The sequence below is a fragment of the Microcaecilia unicolor genome, chromosome 2 (assembly GCF_901765095.1).
Source record: "Microcaecilia unicolor chromosome 2, aMicUni1.1, whole genome shotgun sequence".
Classification (NCBI taxonomy): Eukaryota; Metazoa; Chordata; class Amphibia; order Gymnophiona; family Siphonopidae; genus Microcaecilia; species Microcaecilia unicolor.
The window spans coordinates 170,098,768-170,120,211 of record NC_044032.1 but is presented as its reverse complement, the minus strand read 5'-3'; the positions used below and the strand labels follow the sequence as shown (position 1 = coordinate 170,120,211).

Here is a 21,444-nt window from a genome sequence, read left to right as displayed (position 1 = left end):
GATCTCTTGAGCTTAGTGCCCCCAATTGGTGCATTGGTTATTTATCTCTTCTAGTTTTATATATTCTTCATTTGAGCTTAGTAGCACTTCATTTTTCTCCTTCCAGTTGATCTAGGAACTCTTTCGCCTCCTCTGCTGTGGTAAATATTTTATTTCCCGTTTGGTGGGTTACTCGCAATTTCGCTGGATACATCAGTGCAAATCTAACTTTTCGCTGTATCAACTCCGAGCACACTGGGGAAAATTTCTTTCGTTGCGCCGCTACCGCGGCAGAGTAATCTTGAAAGCATAATACTTTCCTATTGCCACTGTGTAGATCTTTTCCACCTCTCATCGCCTGCAAAATGGCTACCTTGTGGGCAAAATTAAGTATGCGACAAATAACTACCCTGGGCCGCCCTTCTGCTCCCTGCTTAAGGCCCAACCGATGCGCTCTTTCAATTCGCAGCGGGCCCAGCTCCGTTGGTAGTTGTAGTTCTTTGGTAAGCCACGTCTCAAGGTATTTGGCCAGGTCTCGTTCTCCTAAATCTTCAGCAAGCCCCACGAGGCGAAGATTGTTACGCCTCGATCTGTTTTCGAGGTCCTCGATTTTATCGGCGTAAGTAGCTACTAGTTTTTGTAAGCGGCTTACTTCTGTTTCCACTTTGTCCACACGATCTTCCGTATCACTTGCCCGTTGTTGATATTGTCCCATGTCCAATTGTATCTGCGTTACGCTATTATGTAGTTGTTCTAGTTTGTTATCCAGCGCTCCCAGCTTTTTCTCCAATATGGCTTCCAATGCTTGAGTAACCTCCCCAACAATCTCGGCTGCCCACGCGGATCCCACCGCTGATGTCCCCGGGCTCGCCGGAGCCGCCATCTTGTCATCGGGCGGCCGGGTCTTTTCTCTATCTTTTCTGGTAATCTTAGATGTCATTCTCCTCCAAATTGGTATTAAACTTTTCTCCTTTTAAGCACTCTTCGTTTACCTTCGTTTGTGGGGTATTGTATCCAATTTTTAGGACGAATTTTTGATAAAGAAGCTAAGGGAAGGCAGGAGCTGCGCACTCAGCGTCTTCTCCCGCTCATCGCGTCACGTGACCCCAAAGTTTAACTATTAAATCGAGATTGACTTCTAAATATTGAAAGGATGTGACCAACCGTAATGGTGTATTACGAATGGCAGGTGAAATAGAAAGACAGAAAGGGCGCCGAGTCATCTAGCAAGCTGTTTAGAAAGGTTAAAATGTAAGCAGCTGGTTGTCAACCAACATGAAATCGCATCAGGACTGGAACTGGAGGATGGTGAGATTGATATGATCAGGATCGTGAAAAGATATTAACAAAATGTATCTGCAAAGTTATAAACAGAGATATTGAAGCTTTGGATCAACATGAAAATAGAGCTTAGAAAAACATTAAATAAAAGGGGCACTACAACCAACTCCTTATACCACTGGCGGGGGTGGGGGAGGGTGAGGGATGGGGTGACATTGAGAACAGTGTGGTAACAGAATAAGTACATAAGTACATAAGTAGTGCCATACTGGGAAAGACCAAAGGTCCATCTAGCCCAGCATCCTGTCACCGACAGTGGCCAATCCAGGTCAAGGGCACCTGGCATGCTCCCCAAACGTAAAAACATTCCAGACAAGTTATACCTAAAAATGCGGAATTTTTCCAAGTCCATTTAATAGCGGTCTATGGACTTGTCCTTTAGGAATCTATCTAACCCCTTTTTAAACTCCGTCAAGCTTACCGCCCGTACCACGTTCTCAGGCAACGAATTCCAGAGTCTAATTACACGTTGGGTGAAGAAAAATTTTCTCCGATTCGTTTTAAATTTACCACACTGTAGCTTCAACTCATGCCCTCTAGTCCTAGTATTTTTGGATAGCGTGAACAGTCGCTTCACATCCACCCGATCCATTCCACTCATTATTTTATACACTTCTATCATATCTCCCCTCAGCCGTCTCTTCTCCAAGCTGAAAAGCCCTAGCCTTCTCAGCCTCTCTTCATAGGAAAGTCGTCCCATCCCCACTATCATTTTCGTCGCCCTTCGCTGTACCTTTTCCAATTCTACTATATCTTTTTTGAGATACGGAGACCAGTACTGAACACAATACTCCAGGTGCGGTCGCACCATGGAGCGATACAACGGCATTATAACATCCGCACACCTGGACTCCATACCCTTCCTAATAACACCCAACATTCTATTCGCTTTCCTAGCCGCAGCAGCACACTGAGCAGAAGGTTTCAGCGTATCATCGACGACGACACCCAGATCCCTTTCTTGATCCGTAACTCCTAACGCGGAACCTTGCAAGACGTAGCTATAATTCGGGTTCCTCTTACCCACATGCATCACTTTGCACTTGTCAACATTGAACTTCATCTGCCACTTGCACGCCCATTCTCCCAGTCTCGCAAGGTCCTCCTGTAATCGTTCACATTCCTCCTGCGACTTGACGACCCTGAATAATTTTGTGTCATCGGCGAATTTAATTACCTCACTAGTTATTCCCATCTCTAGGTCATTTATAAATACATTAAAAAGCAACGGACCCAGCACAGACCCCTGCGGGACCCCACTAACTACCCTCCTCCACTGAGAATACTGGCCACGCAATCCTACTCTCTGCTTCCTATCTTTCAACCAGTTCTTAATCCATAATAATACCCTACCTCCGATTCCATGACTCTGCAATTTCTTCAGGAGTCTTTCGTGCGGCACTTTGTCAAACGCCTTCTGAAAATCCAGATATACAATATCAACCGGCTCCCCATTGTCCACATGTTTGCTTACCCCCTCAAAAAAATGCATTAGATTGGTGAGGCAAGACTTCCCTTCACTAAATCCGTGTTGACTTTGTCTCATCAGTCCATGTTTTTGTATATGCTCTGCAATTTTATTCTTAATAATAGCCTCCACCATCTTGCCCGGCACCGACGTCAGACTCACCGGTCTATAATTTCCCGGATCTCCTCTGGAACCCTTCTTAAAAAATCGGAGTAACATTGGCTACCCTCCAGTCTTCCGGTACTACACTCGATTTTAGGGACAGATTGCATATTTCTAACAGTAGCTCCGCAAGTTCATTTTTTAGTTCTATTAATACTCTGGGATGAATACCATCAGGTCCCGGTGATTTACTACTCTTCAGCTTGCTGAACTGACCCATTACATCCTCCAAGGTTACAGAGAATTTGTTTAGTTTCTCCGACTCCCCCGCTTCAAATATTCTTTCCGGCACCGGTGTCCCCCCCAAATCCTCCTCGGTGAAGACCGAAGCAAAGAATTCATTTAATTTCTCCGCTACGGCTTTGTCCTCCTTGATCGCCCCTTTAACATCATTTTCGTCCAGCGGCCCAACCGACTCTGGCCAGTTTCCTGCTTTTAATGTATCTAAAAAAATTTTTACTATGTATTTTTGCTTCCAACGCTAATTTCTTCTCAAAGTCCTTTTTTGCCCTCCTTATCAAGGAAAGGATGGAACCAAGCAAGGACTGTTCCAGAAATTCCAATGTTAGCTAACCTTGCTAGTAGATGTTTATGAATAACTAAATCAAATACGGAGCAAAGATCCAGGGAGATAACCAAAGCTACTCTGCCCATTTCAAATCCATCATGCAAGGAACTAATCAGAGTACATTAGTTACAAGGGTTTCTGTATTATGAATGGGTCTAAAGCCAGTCTGATATGATGTAGAATGTTTGGAGTGTTCAATGTGTTGAAAGAATTGGGAAAGGACTACCCTTCTCAGTGAGCTTACAGATAAGTGGAAGATTAAAGATAGGCTTATAACTAAAAGAGAGCCATGGATCTGATGTTCAGATATAACAGAATTCTCAGATGGTGTGATTATAACTAAGGAAGATAACTGTTTAATTTCTTCTGTCTCTTCTGTGCTTTAAGAGTCTTTGCTACTAGAGAAATTAGAGGGTAGGCATACAGCAGACCTAAGAACAAAGTAAGCCATTATAGGTCAGATCATGGTGCATCAAGACCAGCACCCCATCTCCTACAGTACCTGACAGATTTCATAAGTACATCAAACTGGAGCAGTTCACCTAGGCATGGAAAGGTTAAAAGTGTTCTAGGCATGCTCATGACAACTACTTACTTTTATCTTCATTATCTCAGGCATCTCTGAAGGATTAAGGTGGTTATATGGCTTCTGCTGTGGTTTCTGCTTTGACCACTGGTCTCCTAGAGACACTTCAGCAAATAAGTTCTGGCTACATCGAAGTTTGGTTCTACCAAACAAAAAAAAAAAAAAAAAACAGAATAAGCTGATGAAATACAAACACTGGCAGGAGCAGAACTTCTATTTATCTGTATATGCGTAACCCTAGTAGCGCTTTAGAAATGTCAAGTAGTAGTAGTGGTACTTTGCTAATCACAATTTTTAGAAGGTCACAATTTACATAAAAATCTTCAAAATTAACATGCGCTTTTCCTCAGATATTATCTGATAAGTTCAAACTATTGGCAGTACTACAGCAGCTGTGCATTATAGCTAACTCCTCAATTAGCATTTAGAAAACGTATGCAAAATGTGTATGAAAGTATGCACTAAACGCTGAAGGTAAGTTCTGAAGGACAAAACAACAACAAAGCAAGGTAAAATTATGTATTATACCTGATAATTTTCTTTCCATTAATCATAGCTGATCAATCCAGACTGGTGGGTTGTGTCCATCTACCAGCAGGTGGAGATAGAGAGCAATCCTTTTGCCTCCCTATATGTGGTCATGTGCTGCCGGAAACTCCTCAGTATGTCGATATCCAAGCTCCATCCGCAGGACTCAGCACTTAGAGAATTACACCCACAAAGGGACACTCCGCCCAGCTCACCACCGCCGAAACGGGGGAGGGGAATTAACCCAGCTCATCCCCACACAAGTGGGGGAGGGGAATCCGTCCAGCTCATCCCCGCGGAGCGGGGGAGGGACACCACCCCGCCGATGCGGGGGGGATCTGGCTTATCCTGCAACCGCGGGAGGAGCTGACTGACCCTAACACCGCCGAAGCGGGAGGGGTACAAAGCTGCCCTACAGCCGCACGAAGCAGGAGGGAGCGCCGGCAGAATTTATGTCTCAATCCAGCCCCGTAAAACGGAGGGGAGAGGAATGCAGCAGCTCACTATAACACAAACTCGTCTCAACTCTTGAAGAATCCAATTGAAAAAACTTGAACACGAAGTCCTCCTGAAGGAACTGAAGACTAAACTTGAACCTGAAATGCAACCAGAATATAAACAGTACAGATAACTGGGAGGGGCTATGGATTGATCAGCTATGATTAATGGAAAGAAAATTATCAGGTATGATACATAATTTTACCTTCCATATCATCATGCTGATCAATCCATAGACTGGTGGGATGTACCGAAGCAGTACTCACCCAGGGCGGGACATAGAAATCCCTGACCGCAACACTGAAGCTCCAAACCGGGCCTCCGCCCGAGCAGCCACAGTCAAGCGGTAATGCCTGGAGAAGGTATGGGCCGATGCCCAAGTTGCCGCCTTGCATATCTCTTCCAAGGAGACGGACCCGGCCTCTGCCATCGAGGCCGCCTGAGCTCTAGTGGAGTGAGCCTTCAGCTGAATAGGCGGCACCTTCCCCGCGGCCACATAAGCCGCTGCAATGGCTTCCTTGACCCATCTTGCCACTGTAGGCTTAGCAGCCTGCAGACCCTTACGAGGACCTGCAAACAGGACACACAGATGATCCGATTTCCGGAAATCATTGGTCACTTCCAAGTATCTGATGATGACTCGTCTCACATCCAGAAATTTGAGAGCAGAGTATTCCTCTGGGTAGTCCTCCCTACGAAAGGAAGGGAGACAGAGCTGCTGATTCACATGGAAGCGAGAAACAATCTTGGGCAGGAAGGAAGGTACTGTGCGAATAGTCACTCCTGCCTCAGTGAACTGCAGAAAAGGCTCTCGACATGAGAGTGCCTGGAGCTCGGAAACTCTTCTGGCTGAAGTGATAGCCACCAAAAAGACTGCTTTCAACGTCAGGTCTTTCAGAGATGCCCTCGACAAGGGTTCAAAAGGCGGCTTCTGCAAGGCTCTTAGCACCAGGTTCAGATTCCACGCAGGCACCACTGAGTGCAGAGGGCGGCGCAGGTAATTAACTCCCTTGAGGAAACGTACCACATCTGGCTGCGAAGTCAGGGAAGCACCCTTCAGGCAGCCCCTGAAGCAAGCCAGAGCCGCTACCTGGACTTTAAGGGAACTGAGCGACAGGCCTTTCTCCAGACCTTCTTGCAGGAACGCCAGCACTGAAGAAATTGGAGCAGTGAAGGGAGAAAGTGAGCCTGCTTCACACCACGCTGCAAAGGTACGCCAAACCCTGGTGTAAGCAGTAGAAGTAGAGCGCTTCCTCGCTCTCAGCATAGTGGCGATGACCTTGTCTGAGAAGCCCTTCTTCCTCAGACGCTGCCGCTCAATAGCCAGGCCGTAAGACCAAAGGGGGAGGGATCCTCCTTCACCATGGGACCCTGATGCAACAGGCCCTGCTCCACTGGCAGCCGCAGAGGGTCGTCCACTGAGAGCCTGATCAAGTCCGCATACCAGGGACGTCTGGGCCAGTCCGGACCCACCAGGATTATTCGGCCCGGATGCTTTGCCACCCGATCTAGTACCCTGCCCAACATGGGCCAGGGCGGGAACACATAGAGAAGCTCCTGTGTCGGCCACTGTTGGAGAAGAGCATCTACTCCCAGAGATCGAGGGTCCCGTCCTCTGCTGAAAAAGTGCGGCACTTGGCAATTGGCCGATGACGCCATCAGATCTAGGCTCGGCTGGCCCCAGCGCTTCGTGATGTCCAAGAACGCCTGAGCCGATAACTGCCACTCTCCGGGATCCAAGGTATGGCGACTGAGAAAGTCCGCCTTGACATTCATGACTCCAGCAATGTGGGCCGCTGACAGCTGTTCCAGGTTCGCTTCCGCCCACTGGCATAGATTCATGGCTTCCTTGGCTAGAGGGGCGCTCTTGGTACCTCCCTGGCGGTTGACATAGGCCACAGCCGTGGCATTGTCCGACAGGACCCGTACTGGCTTCAACGCCAGTACTGGGAGAAACTCCAAAAGCGCCAACCGAATGGCTCCGAGTTCCAGGAGGTTGATAGACCACTTTGCCTCTGCAGGAGACCAGAGCCCCTGCGCTGTCCTTCCCAAGCAGTGGGCTCCCCAGCCCGTCAAAGAGGCGTCCGTCGTGACGACAATCCACTCCGGGGTCACAAGAGGCATCCCTGCAGACAACATGACTGTCTTCAGCCACCAGCTCAGCGCCTTGCGCACTGCTGGGTCCAAGGGAAGGCGCACAGCATAATCCTCCGACACCGGAGTCCAGCGCTGCAGCAGAGAGTGTTGTAGTGGTCTCATATGAGCCCTGGCCCAGGGCACTACTTCCATCGTGGCCGTCATAGAGCCCAACAACTGCACATAGTCCCAAGCCCGAAGCGGAGAGGCTACTAGGAACTGGTCCACCTGAGCCTGAAGTTTGACAATCCGATTGTCCGGCAGGAACACTCTGCCTACTTGGGTGTCGAATCGAACTCCCAGATACTCCAGGGACTGAGTCGGGCGCAGCTGGCTTTTCTCCCAGTTGATGATCCACCCCAGGGAGCTCAAAAGAGCAATCACCCGGTCCACAGCTTTGCCGCACTCTGCATAAAAGGGGGCTCGGATCAACCAGTCGTCCAGATAAGGATGGACTTGTACTCCTTCCTTTCGCAGGAAGGCCGCGATGACCACCATTACTTTGGAGAAGGTCCGCGGAGCAGTAGCCAACCCGAACGGGAGGGCTCTGAACTGGAAGTGTCGGCCCAGGACTGCAAAACGCAGAAAGCGTTGATGAGGAGGCCAGATGGGAATATGCAAGTACGCTTCCTTGATGTCCAAGGATGCCAGGAACTCCCCTGCCTTCACTGCCGCTATAACAGAGCGGAGAGTCTCCATGCGAAAGTGCCGAACTTTCAAGGCCCGATTGACCCCTTTGAGGTCGAGGATAGGCCGGACAGAACCTCCTTTCTTTGGTACCACAAAGTAAATGGAGTAACGTCCCTTGCCAAGCTGATTTTCTGGCACCGGAACGACCGCACGCAGACGGATCAGATTGTCCAAGGTCTGCTGCACTGCCACAGCTTTGACCGGAGACTTGCAGGGAGAGAGTACAAACCCGTCTCTTAAGGGTCGGCAGAACTCTAGTTTGTAGCCGTCTCTGATGACTTCCAGCACCCAAGCGTCTGAAGTTACCCTGGTCCACTCGCCCAGAAACGAGGACAGGCGTCCTCCAATCTGCACTGGGCCATGGACCAGGACCCCGTCATTGGGTACGAGACCCTGGGGGAGGACCGGAGGGCGCACCTCCGGGACGGCGGTCTCTGCGAAAGGAATGCTGCTTGGGGGAGAAATTCCTCTTGAAGGAAGAGGGGGCAGAGGAGCCCGACTTGCCCGGGCGGTACCGACGGGCTTCCTGAAACCGTCCTCTGGAGATACCGGGGCAAGCATTGGCCCGAGCCCTGACCTCTGGTAACCTCTTGCCCTTAGACGTGCCGAGATCGGTCACAATTTTGTCCAGCTCGACCCCAAAGAGCAGCTTGCCTTTAAAAGGCAACTTAGCCAGGCGGGACTTAGAGGCGTGGTCAGCAGACCAATGTTTCAGCCAAAGCCACCGCCGCGCAGAGACTGTCTGAGCCATACCTTTAGCCGAGGCTCTCAAGACATCATACAGTAAGTCTGCCAAATAAGCCAAGCCCGATTCCAGGGCCGGCCAATCAGTCCTCAAGGAAGGATCCGAGGGGGAAGCCCGCTGCACAATCGTCAGGCACGCCCTGGCCACATAGGAGCCGCAAACTGAGGCCTGCAAACTTAAGGCAGCCGCCTCGAAGGACGGCCTTAAGGCCGCCTCCAATCTTCTGTCTTGGGCGTCCTTTAGGGCCGTGCCACCTTCCACCGGCAACGCCGTTTTCTTAGTCACCGCAGTGATTAAAGAATCCACGGTAGGCCAAAGAAAGGCCTCCCGTTCACTTTCAGGCAAAGGATAGAGGCGGGACATAGCCCTAGCCACTTTGAGGCTCGCTTCTGGGACATCCCATTGAGCCGAAATTAAGGTGTGCATGGCATCATGCACGTGGAAGGTTCTAGGCGGGTGCTTTGTCCCCAGCATAATGGCGGAGCCAACAGGGGCTGAGGGAGAGACGTCCTCTGGAGAGGAAATCTTCAAAATGCTCATGGCCTGCACTAACAGGTTGGGCAAATCCTCTGAGCGAAAGATCCGCGCTGCAGAGGGGTCATCCGCTCCATCCGAGCGGGAATCCGTCTCCTCCAAGGAATCCCCAAAGGACCGTTGGGAGAACTCAGATACGCTGCCCTCATCTACATCAGAGGAAACAGCGTCCTCTAAGGCCTGGGAATCCACCCGAGGGCGTTTACTTCCGGGGGCCTCAACCCCTTTATCGGACAAGGGAGAAGGGGCAGCGTTTTGCATAAGGAAGGCCTGATGCAGCAGCAAAATAAACTTGGGGGAGAAACCCCCCAGACTGTGCACTTCAGCAGCCTGGGCCACAGCCCTAGACGCACCCTCAACCGGCGCTCGCAAGAGCGGGGGAGAAACATGCTGCGCATCCAAGATGGCGTCCGGCGCGACACTCCACGAAGGAGCCGCGCGGGAAGAACGGCGCTTAACTTTACCCGCTTTTTTGCCGTCGCCCAAATCAAGGGCGGCCATGGCATTAACGTCTCCGAGCTCAAGGGCGGCCCAAGAAGAAGCCGTCCGAGCAGAGTGGCCGGCCAAGATGGCGGAGGCGAGCAGCGGGGGATGGGCGTTTATGGTGGGAAAAACCGCCGCACCGGAGGAAGACCCGGGACACTGACCGGCCTCCGAACTGACACCCAACAAGGGCGAATCAGACTTTAAGACCCCCGCATCCCCGCTAGAAGCGCACACGCGGTCCGGGGAGCAATTCTTCGCGCCCTCGCCCTCCGACGCCATAGGCCACGTGGAGATCGATCGGGGAACCCCCTGCCCGCTATAAAAAGGTAAAAATTACCTGCTTCTCGCTCCGAGCTGTAACGACCTGGTGTCCCAGTGAGTAGCTGCAATAAACGTTTAAATAAACGTCGAAATAAACGCCTTTAAGGACGTCCAAAATCTTTTTTTTTTTTAACGGAGCCAGCGGGAGGGGGGAGAAAAGGAGGGACCTGGCGCCACCAGGTTTGCACTTGCTCAAGAAGAGCCCTCAACCCCAGGTACTCAACAAAACCTAAAATTAGGCTTGGAGACCTAGCCAGAGCTGCTGCTGTGTGTGACCACCACCTGCTGAGATAGAGAACATACTGAGGAGTTTCCGGCAGCACATGACCACATATAGGGAGGCAAAAGGATTGCTCTCTATCTCCACCTGCTGGTAGATGGACACAACCCACCAGTCTATGGATTGATCAGCATGATGATATGGAAGCTTGATTACCTAATCTAATTTCTATTCCTCAGACTGGTAGAGATACACATTATGGCCTTTAGTAAAGAGGTTTCAACTGGTATGATGACACAATAGGAGCTGATCTTGTACTTTGCACTAACTATGTTGTGAGCTTGTGAGCCCAAGCATTGGTGGTGGTTGGTCTTCCAAACATCCTCAAAAAACAATACTATAGCACATATCACAGTCAAAGAATTATCTGCAAGCAAACAAGATGCATGACCTAACTTGGAATTTTATATTTTAGCCGCAGCCAACCAAATGTTCAATTCAATAAAATTTCAGTATTACTTTTTCAGCCATCTGGTATAATTTGTCAACTGCCTTACCTCATTTTTTCAAGGTTAAGCTTGGATGGAGTGCCAACCATAGATGCAAGTCCATTGTCACTATCAGAGGAGTCTCCTAACCTTCTGTTGATCCAGTCTCGTAAGGGTCTACAGAAGAGGCCAAAGCATAGTAATCAGCATTCAAATATTACTAAAAGTCCAGAGGCTTGAGAGAGGAGAGAGGACAATGTGTGAGAAGTGCCAACGACAAGCAAGCATACCTTATAAATGGAATGGCCATAAAAAACTTGTTAGGTGCCAAACCAAGTTTGGACTTCGGGGTCATGTCATTTCTATGGCATGGTAATTTTTCAATGGGAAACCATTCAATGTTCTGAAATTCAAAAAAAAAAAATCTTCAACCAAATTATTCAAATTCAAATAACTCCAGTGCAGCGCATTTTTTTAGCTTTCCTTTTACAATGATAAACAAAGATACAGGGTATGATACATACCTGTAGCAGGTGTTCTCCGAGGACAGCAGGCTGATTGTTCTCACGACTGGGTGACGTCCGCGGCAGCCCCCACCAACCGGAAAAAAGCTTCGCGGGACGGTCGGGACGCAGGGCACGCCCACCGCGCATGCGCGGCCGTCTTCCCGCCCGTGCGCGACCGCTCCCGCCAGTTGAATAACTAGCAAAAGATGAAACACACAACTCCAAAGGGGAGGAGGGAGGGTAGGTGAGAACAATCAGCCTGCTGTCCTCGGAGAACACCTGCTACAGGTATGTATCATACCCTTTCTCCGAGGACAAGCAGGCTGCTTGTTCTCACGACTGGGGTATCCCTAGCTCTCAGGCTCACTCAAAACAAGAACCCAGGTCAATTGAACCTCGCAACGGCGAGGGAACAACAGAAATTGACCTACGAAGAACAACTAACTGAGAGTGCAGCCTGACCAGAATAAATTCGGGTCCTGGAGGGTGGAGTTGGATTTACACCCCAAACAGATTCTGCAGCACCGACTGCCCGAACCGACTGTCGCGTCGGGTATCCTGCTGGAGGCAGTAATGAGATGTGAATGTGTGGACAGATGACCACGTCGCAGCCTTGCAGATCTCTTCAATAGTGGCTGACTTCAAGTGGGCCACCGACGCTGCCATGGCTCTGACACTATGAGCCGTGACATGACCCTCAAGAGTCAGCCCAGCCTGGGCGTAAGTGAAGGAAATGCAATCTGCTAGCCAATTGGAGATGGTGCGTTTCCCGACAGCGACCCCTAGCCTGTTAGGGTCGAAAGAAACAAACAATTGGGCGGACTGTCTGTGGGGCTGTGTCCGCTCCAAGTAGAAGGCCAATGCTCTCTTGCAGTCCAATGTGTGCAACTGACGTTCAGCAGGGCGGGTATGCGGCCTGGGGAAGAATGTTGGCAAGACAATTGACTGGTTAAGATGGAACTCCGACACCACCTTCGGCAGGAACTTTGGGTGGGTGCGGAGCACTACTCTGTTGTGATGAAATTTGGTATACGGAGCATGAGCAACCAGGGCTTGAAGCTCACTGACCCTACGAGCTGAAGTAACTGCCACCAAGAAAATGACCTTCCAGGTCAAGTACTTCAGATGGCAGGAATTCAGTGGCTCAAAAGGAGGTTTCATCAGCTGGGTGAGGACGACGTTGAGATCCCATGACACTGTAGGAGGCTTGATAGGGGGCTTTGACAAAAGCAAGCCTCGCATGAATCGAACGACTAAAGGCTCTCCAGAGATGGCTTTACCTTCCACACGATAATGGTAAGCACTAATCGCACTAAGGTGATTCCTTACTGAGTTGGTCTTGAGGCCAGACTCTGATAAGTGCAGAAGGTATTCAAGCAGGTTCTGTGCAGGGCAAGAACGAGGTTCTAGGGCCTTGCTCTCACACCAAACGACAAACCTCCTCCACTTGAAAAAGTAACTCTTTTTAGTGGAATCCTTCCTAGAGGCAAGCAAGACCCGGGAGACACCCTCAGACAGACCCAACGCAGCGAAGTCTACGCCCTCAACATCCAGGCCGTGAGAGCCAGGGATTGAAGGTTGGGGTGCAGCAACGCTCCGTCGTTCTGCGAAATGAGAGTCGGAAAACACTCCAATCTCCACGGTTCTTCTGAGGACAACTCCAGAAGAAGAGGGAACCAGATCTGACGGGGCCAAAAGGGCGCTATCAGAATCATGGTGCTGCGGTCTTGCTTGAGCTTCAGTAAGGTCTTCCCCACCAAAGGTATGGGAGGATAAGCATACAGGAGGCCGGTCCCCCAATGAAGGAGAAAGGCGTCCGACGCTAGCCTGCCGTGTGCCTGAAGTCTGGAACAGAACAGAGGCAGCTTGTGGTTGGTCTGAGAGGCGAAAAGGTCCACCGAGGGGGTGCCCCACGCTCGGAAGATCTTGCGTACCACTCTGGCATGGAGAGACCACTCGTGCGGTTGCAATACTCTGCTCAGTCTGTCGGCCAGACTGTTGTTTACGCCTGCCAGGTACGTGGCTTGGAGGAGCATGCCGAACTGACACGCCCAACGCCACATCCCGACGGCCTCCTGACACAGGGGGCGAGATCCGGTGCCCCCCTGCTTGTTGACGTAATACATTGCAACCTGATTGTCTGTCCGAATTTGGATAATTTGGCAGGACAGCCGATCTCTGAAAGCCTTCAGTGCGTTCCAGATCGCTCGGAGCTCCAGGAGGTTGATCTGCAGATCCTTTTCCTGGAGGGACCACAGACCCTGGGTGTGAAGCCCATCGACATGGGCTCCCCACCCCAGGCGAGATGCATCCGTCGTCAGCACTTTCGTGGGCTGCGGAATTTGGAATGGACGTCCCAGGGTCAAATTGGTCCGGATGGTCCACCAGAGCAGTGAAGTGCGGCAACTGGTGGAGAGGCGGATGACATCTTCTAGATTCCCGGTGGCTTGAAACCACTGGGAAGCTAGGGTCCATTGAGCAGATCTCATGTGAAGACGAGCCATGGGAGTCACATGAACTGTGGAGGCCATATGACCCAGAAGTCTCAACATCTGCCGAGCTGTGATCTGCTGAGACGCTCTGGTCTGCGAAGCCAGGGCCAAGAGATTGGTAGCCCTCGCTTCGGGAAGGTAGGCCTGAGCCGTCTGGGTATTCAGCAGCGCTCCTATGAATTCCAGAGACTGAGTAGGCTGGAGATGGGACTTTGGGTAATTGATCACAAACCCCAGCAGCTCCAGAAGTTGAATAGTGCACTGCATGGACCGGAGGGCTCCTGCCTCCGAGGTGCTCTTGACCAGCCAGTCGTCGAGATATGGGAACACGTGCACTCCCAGCTTGCGTAGATACGCCGCCACCACCACGAGGCACTTTGTAAACACTCGTGGGGCAGAGGCGAGCCCAAAGGGCAGCACACAATACTGAAAGTGCCGTGCGCCCAGGCGGAATCTGAGATACTGTCTGTGAGCTGGCAGTATCGGGATGTGAGTGTATGCGTCCTTTAAATCCAGGGAACATAGCCAATCGTTTTTCTGAATCATTGGCAGAAGGGTGCCCAAGGAAAGCATCCTGAACTTTTCTTTGACCAGGAATTTGTTCAGGCCTCTCAGGTCTAGGATGGGACGCATCCCCCCTGTTTTCTTTCCACAGGAAGTACCTGGAATAGAATCCCTGCCCTTCCTGCCCGGGTGGTACGGGCTCGACCGCATTGGCGCTGAGAAGGGCGGAGAGTTCCTCTGCAAGTACCTGCTTGTGGCGGGAGCTGAAAGACTGAGCTCCCGGAGGGCAATTTGGAGGCAGGGAGGCCAAATTCAGGGCGTATCCGCACCGCACTATTTGGAGAACCCACTGGTCGGAGGTTATGAGAGGCCACCTTTGGTGAAAAAATTTTAACCTCCCTCCAACCGGCAGATCGTCCGGTATGGACACTTGTAGGGCGGCTATGTTCCCATGGATCCAGTCAAAAGCCCGTCCCCGGCTTTTGCTGTGGAGGCGCAGGGGGCTGCTTAGGCGCACGCTGTTGACGAGAACGAGCGCGCTGGGGCTGTCCCTGTGCCTGACGAGGCCTTCGGGCCGGCTGGTTGTACCTACGCTTCGCAAAAGAATAGGGTGCAGCCTGCCGGGCCCGGGAAAAACGTCCACCTGTGGAGGTGGATGCTGAAGGCGCCCGGTGGGAGAGCTTGTCGAGAGCGGTTTCCCGCTGATGCAGCTGGTCCACCATCTGCTCGACCTTCTCACCAAAAATGTTATCCCCCCGGCAAGGGACGTCGGCCAGTCTCTGCTGGGTGCGGTTGTCCAGGTCAGAGGCGCGCAGCCATGAGAGCCTGCGCATCACTATACCTTGGGCCGCAGCACGAGATGCCACGTCACAGGTGTCATAAATACCCCTGGACAGGAACTTTCTGCACGCCTTCAGCTGCCTGACCACCTCCTGATAAGGCCTGGACTGCTCCGGCGGGAGCTTCTCGACCAGGTCCGCCAGTTGTTGCACATAGGTCCGCATGTGAATGCTCATATAGAGCAGGTATGATTGGATGCGGGTCACGAGCATGGAGGATTGGTAGGCCTTCCTCCCAAACGAGTCCAGAGTGCGAGACTCCCGCCCCGGGGGCGCCGAGGCGGTATCCCTCGAACTCCGTGCCCTCTTGAGAGCAGAATCACGACCGCTGAGTCATGGGGCAATTGGGGCCGCATGAGCTCTGGGTCAGAGTGGATCCTGTACTGGGACTCTGCTTTCTTGGGAATGGTGGGGTTAGTTAATGGTCGCACCCAGTTTCGAAGCAGCGTCTCCTTTAGGACATTGTGCAGCGGCACCGTGGAGGACTCTCTAGGTGGTGATGGATAGTCGAGGACCTCGAGCATCTCGGCCCTCGGCTCTTCCACAGAGACCACGGGAAGGGAATGCTGATAGACATATCCCGCACAAAGGAGGCAAAAGAGAGACTCTCAGGAGGTGAGAGCTTCCTCTCCGGTGAAGGCGTGGGGTCCGAGGGAAGGCCCGTAGACTCCTCTGAGGAGAAATATCTAGGGTCCTCCTCTTCCCCCCACGAGTCCTCATCCTCGGTATCGGACATTAGCTCATGTAGCTGAGTCCTGAACCGGGCCCGGCTCGACGTCGAGGCACCGAGGTCTCGGTGTCGTCGAGCGGTGGACTCCCGCGCCGGCGGGGACGGAGCTCCCTCCATCGACGTCGACGGGGACTCCACCTGCGTGGCGGTCGAGACCGGCGCCGCAAGCGGCGGCGGTGTCGACGGCCCCGGCGCCGGGCTAGAGCTCACCGGCGCCACAGTCATCGGCGCCGAGGGGCGCAGCAGTCCTTCCAGGATCCCCGGAAGGATGGCTCTGAGGCACTCGTCTAGGCCCGCTGCCGGGAAAGGCGGTGGGGCCGGTAAGGGTGTCGGGGCCGGTAAGGGTGTCGGTGCCGGAAGCTGCTGGGGGCCAGGAGACGGCACCGAGGTGCCGGAACCCCGACGCGTCGGTACCTCCACAACCGACGGAGACCTCTCCTCTCGACGATGACGCTTCGGCGTCGCCTCCTCTCCGACATCCGGATGCACCGAGGGCGACCGGTGACGGCGCTTCTTATCTTTCTTCCGATGCCCGTCACCGGTGCCGGAAGGCATGGAGGAGGAGGAGGTCGATCCCCCTCGGTCTCGAGGTACCGGGTCAGACAGGGTTCGGTCCCGTGGCCCATGAGCTGAGGGAGTGACCGGGGCCGATTGCCCACGCGGCCTCTCCCCCCCACTCTCACCGGCGGACCGGCGGGCCGACGGGACCTGTTCTCCTGGGGTCGCTGCCATCGGTGCCGATGTCTCGGGCATCGATACCGGTACCGAAGGACCGGCCGTCGATACCGATGCCGTCGAGGTCGACGTCGAGGGGCCGGCGCAAGTTCCAAAAAGACGGTCCCGCAGAACTTGCCTCGCAACCTGAGTCCGTTTCCGGAGACCTAGACACAAAGAACACGACTTGAGATTGTGCTCTGGCCCGAGGCACTGGAGGCACCAAGCGTGGGTGTCGGTCTGCGAGATCGGCCGGCCGCAGCGACCACACTTTTTAAATCCACTCGGGACCTTCGCGGACATCGACGGAAAAATCGCGTCGGCGAAGTCAAAGTCGTCAATGGTGGCTGGAATCACACCACGGAAAAAAGAAACGACCGAGCGACCACTAGGCCGCAACGTGGCGTCCCCGCTAGAAGCGAGGGAAAAAGGGGAGCGCGTGCTCCACACGCGCAGGTTTTTTTTTTTGTTTTGTTTTGTTTTGAAACAAAAAGGGAAACCGTACGGTAACCAGAAGCAAAGCGACGATCCGCGTAAACGCGATCGAGAAAATCCGGCGGCTGAAAACAGAGAGAGTGGCAAAAGCACAACTCTCTCCAGTCGCGGAAAAAAAGGAACTGGCGGGAGCGGTCGCGCACGGGCGGGAAGACGGCCGCGCATGCGCGGTGGGCGTGCCCTGCGTCCCGACCGTCCCGCGAAGCTTTTTTCCGGTTGGTGGGGGCTGCCGCGGACGTCACCCAGTCGTGAGAACAAGCAGCCTGCTTGTCCTCGGAGAACATTAGTGACCTAAAAATTACATGTTAAAAGAAAACCTACCGGGTAGCTGAGATGATACTTTTACTAGTCATATGACAAATTATTAAATACTGAGAACTGACAGAACTCATTTATAACCCTGTAAATAAGTGGAAGAATGCCTACACACATCCACCAGACCTACTCAATATGCCAACATTAAATGCTACTTACAGCAGCAACAAGATTAAACAAAACCAATCTCTTTCTCTCTTTACCCTAACAAGTATCTATAAAAGATGGAGCCAGCCTCCTCATAAATCGAACGTCACCATCAACAGCATTAATAAAGGGCAAAAAAGTCATGCATGTCTAACAAAAAGGAAAGAAAAGAATCTTCTTCAGCATTTCAGCCAAAGCTTTTCTTTAAAAAGGTCCTTGTAAGCAGCTTAAAACAGCTTTGTGAGGCTGCTTTAAGCTAAGTGCAATGTTTGATTTAGTCTGCTTTATGTGGAGTCTATATATAAACACATTTTTTTTTCACATAGAAAATGAAGTGTAAAGGACGCGCATCATTTTGATTTCACTTACGTTTCATGGTGAGAGGAGATTTTTGGGTCCAGTGAAAGAAACAGTAAAACAGTCTTTTGAAACTGAATCTGGGGTTTCTTTTTCTCCTTTTTTAGATTAGATTGTGAACCAAGTAATGCATTATATTTCTAAATAGTTTGGCATGCCACATTTGTGTTTTGTGGTTGGTTTTATGCACACAATTAACCCACTGCCCTCTTAAAAACAAAACATTTATTACAACACCCATTCAAACCAGGGATAACTGATACCTATAACCCTTGTGTGATCAGACTCAATGACTAAATACTGAATCAACAGAACAAAAGGTCTGCATTTCACTATTCTAGTTCTGAAAGAACATCATAACTTTCTATTCAAAACGAGAGCCCAACTTTGAATTTGAAACAAATACCCGGATTTCTCTTCTTGTTTTTGGGTTGAACTTTGTGTCCTTTGGAACCCCTGGAATGATGTACAAGCGTGCCAGTTGATCGTTGATTCTCAGTTCTATATAGTCAGTAATGCACATTCGTTCTTTGATGTCAAAACCTGTTTCTTCAAACACCTGAATGTAGAACAGATAGATCAAAAATTAGAACCTATTTCAGGAAGGCTTACAGAGGTGTGCAGCTCATCTAATCAGAAGTGCCATGTAGAGAAAAGGTTTCTAGATTTTCACACGCCATCAAATGGTATCTCATAAGATGCTACAGAGGTAAAGCAAAGTTGCCTATGTGTAACAGGTGTACTCTGCCTGCATTTATATTTCAACAGTTTTTATTGATGACAACTCCAAAAGTACAAATCCACCTTAACATAGCAGCCTCAAAACAGTTGTACAGAGCTCAGTGGAACAACACTTCAAACATGCAACATTACGTACAGCCATCAAATTTTGTAATATAACACTTATCCCTCCCTCCCCCCAAACCATATTCTGTATTTAACATGTATGTATTAACTATTGTTATGGATGAAAACGCATTACTAGCAATTCTTTATTAAACAATAAAAGTCTGATAACAGATAATTCTATCTTAACCCATAAACTTCTATATTAAACTACTCTGCCTGCATTTAAAAAAGCATCACTAATTTCTAACTTGTTGGACTATCTAACATTATGAACCATGCCCATGGGGTTCTCCCATGTTGTTGTAGTTACATGGAGCTACCTTGGAGAGGTAAATGGATTTCAAGAGGACTAACATTCTGCTCTGCTAGGAGTAATAAATTCTTATCATCAAAGGATCAGATTAACATAGCAACATTTCTCTCTCTGAGAACAAGCTGCATATTTTTCTATCAAACTTGTTGACCACCAGTCCTTGCCCCCCCCCCCCCCCCAAAATAAAAAGTCTTCATAGCACTTCACAATATAAAACCAACAATATACAAGATGTCACCTTAGAGTTATAAAGTTCTATGTCATACTCACCTAAAAGTAGACAGAATCTTAAGTACCTGCACATGTTTATATTATTGATTGATTGATATACCAACCTAACAATGCAGATTAGAGCAGTTTACAGTTATAACAAAGATTAATAGAAAAGGAATACTAACTTAACAGAGAAGACATTCAAATCTTCACTCAAGCTTTAAAATACTGTATATACAGTATTAAAAAAAAGTCTAAAAAATAACTTGTAAGTAAACCACATTGAACTTGAGGCTATTTTGGGCTAATGTGTATAAATGTCAGGAATAAATAAACTACTCCAAGTCAGTGGCATATCTCAAGTAGGACTAGGCGGGCCCTGGCCCACCCATTCTTGACTCAGGTCAAGTTTGCTCCATATGTGGTTTTTGTTTTTGGATATGTGGTTGAATGGTAGAAGTGTAGTTTATATTTCCCTTGTATCTTTTTTTTTTTTTTTTAAACTACAAAAAATATTTGGATTTTTTTTCTTTTTTGTTTTACCACAGACTGTAGTATTCAGTTTGTCAACTATATGAATATAGGGAGCTGGAGAATGGGTAGGGAAGGGACCTAAGAAATGGAGATGAAATCTCAGGTGGGTGGGGGTAGAGGAAGCATCAGAAGGGAGAGAAAGTAGTAAAACCAGAGGAAGGGAGAGAGACTTCAAAAGGTATTTACCTATTTTATTAATACATCTTAGTAAAACATTTTTATTTGTTATAAAGCAAAGTTGAAGAATGTGTCATTTTGCAGGATTACTGTGATGTGTTGAGATGTTGAACAGACACAAGTCTATTTATAATGGCAAAGTTTAAGTTATGGGATAATGTGATTATATTTAGAAATATCGGTGTTTCTAAAGTTTCCATAAGCATTTATGTGGTTTATCTTCATGTAGAATAGCCACTGGGTAACTGTTTACTTAGAAATCTGCCATCAAGTGAATTCTAAGGCATTATTTAGGAGTATACCAAGCACTACTCACACCTGTATGCGTCATGCCCACCTATGTTAAACTCTGGGCCCACTAAAAATGTCAGGTCTGCCTATGTCTCTGCTCCAAAATAGGCAAAAACTCCCATGGTCCTCTTAAACCACAAAATCAATGAAAGATTGAAAAAAATAGGTTTTCAAGCCAGATTTAAACAGTGTATGATAGCTCAATGCAAAGACAAAGGGGAAGATTATTCCATAACCTGGGAGCTAAATAAGCCGAATTCCTGGTAGTCTCATAATGGCCCTCTTGGGGGAGGAAGGACAAGGTGGTTAGCATCAATTGATCTTAAGGAGCAATTAGTATAAGGAATGATTAATGAAAAAAGGTACTGGCCTTGAGTAAGATATGCCTTGAATAAGATATTAAATCACATACAGTAGTTTGGTAGCCAGTGTAAATGAAAAAGAAGTGGAGAGCATAATCATAACTGCAAGCTCTACATAAAAAGTCAGCCACAGTGTTTTGTAAGTCGCTTCAGTTAGGACTTAGGAATACTGCATAAACATAATTACAGTAATCCAACTTTGAGATTTAGAAAGCATGTGTGAGAGTATGCAGGGTGGAAAAATCTAGCAAACCTCTAAGGGACGAGCCTGTGTAAAAAAAAAAAGAAACCTGCAAAACATGGAAAATCTGGTCTTGGAACGAGAGCTTAGCATCAAGAACAACACCTATGCGACTCTATGAATGTCCACATCTAACAACTGGAGAGATGGAGATGGCTGCCGGTAAAGACCTAAAAACTAGAATGCCACCGTTTTTTCAGTGTTAGAGACCATCAGTCAGAACACAGAGATCAGGAGAAATAGAGGTTGGGTATCATCTGTATAGTAAAAGGCTTTGATGTTAAAATCTTGAACCAAAATTGCCAGCAGGCTCAAGATACTGAGGAGAAGAATGGATCCTTAGGGAAATGCCACAGACAAGGGATTAAGAACAATTAGATTAAGATGCTGAGCCTAAGAAAGAACTGTTAGAACTGAGTACTACACCTGAGAGACTGATTTCACAAACATTGGCTAAAAGAAGAAAATGGCTAAGTTGAACATGGCTGAAAGTTCTAGAGAAACAACCAGAGTATCACCATTGCCTAGGAATAAATGGATGTAGGGCTGTGGTAGCCGAAAGCCTGATTGTCGTGGGTGGAGAAGAAAAGGATATTCTATATTAGAGAGAAGTTG

At 49.4% G+C, this 21,444-nt stretch overlaps 1 protein-coding gene across 3 annotated transcripts in view; it reads right to left on the bottom strand.

Moving 5' to 3' along the window:
• Positions 1–21,444, bottom strand: part of DCP2 (decapping mRNA 2) — an 88,124-nt gene that overhangs the window by 22,474 nt on the left and 44,206 nt on the right. For all 3 annotated transcript variants that reach the window (XM_030193488.1, XM_030193489.1, XM_030193490.1), the window contains exons 5-8: positions 18,256–18,408; positions 11,041–11,153; positions 10,820–10,927; positions 4,114–4,246 (exon numbers count right to left, since the gene is read on the bottom strand). In XM_030193488.1, the coding sequence (XP_030049348.1) occupies positions 4,114–4,246; positions 10,820–10,927; positions 11,041–11,153; positions 18,256–18,408 (507 nt within the window). The remainder of the gene's footprint in view (positions 1–4,113; positions 4,247–10,819; positions 10,928–11,040; positions 11,154–18,255; positions 18,409–21,444) is intronic.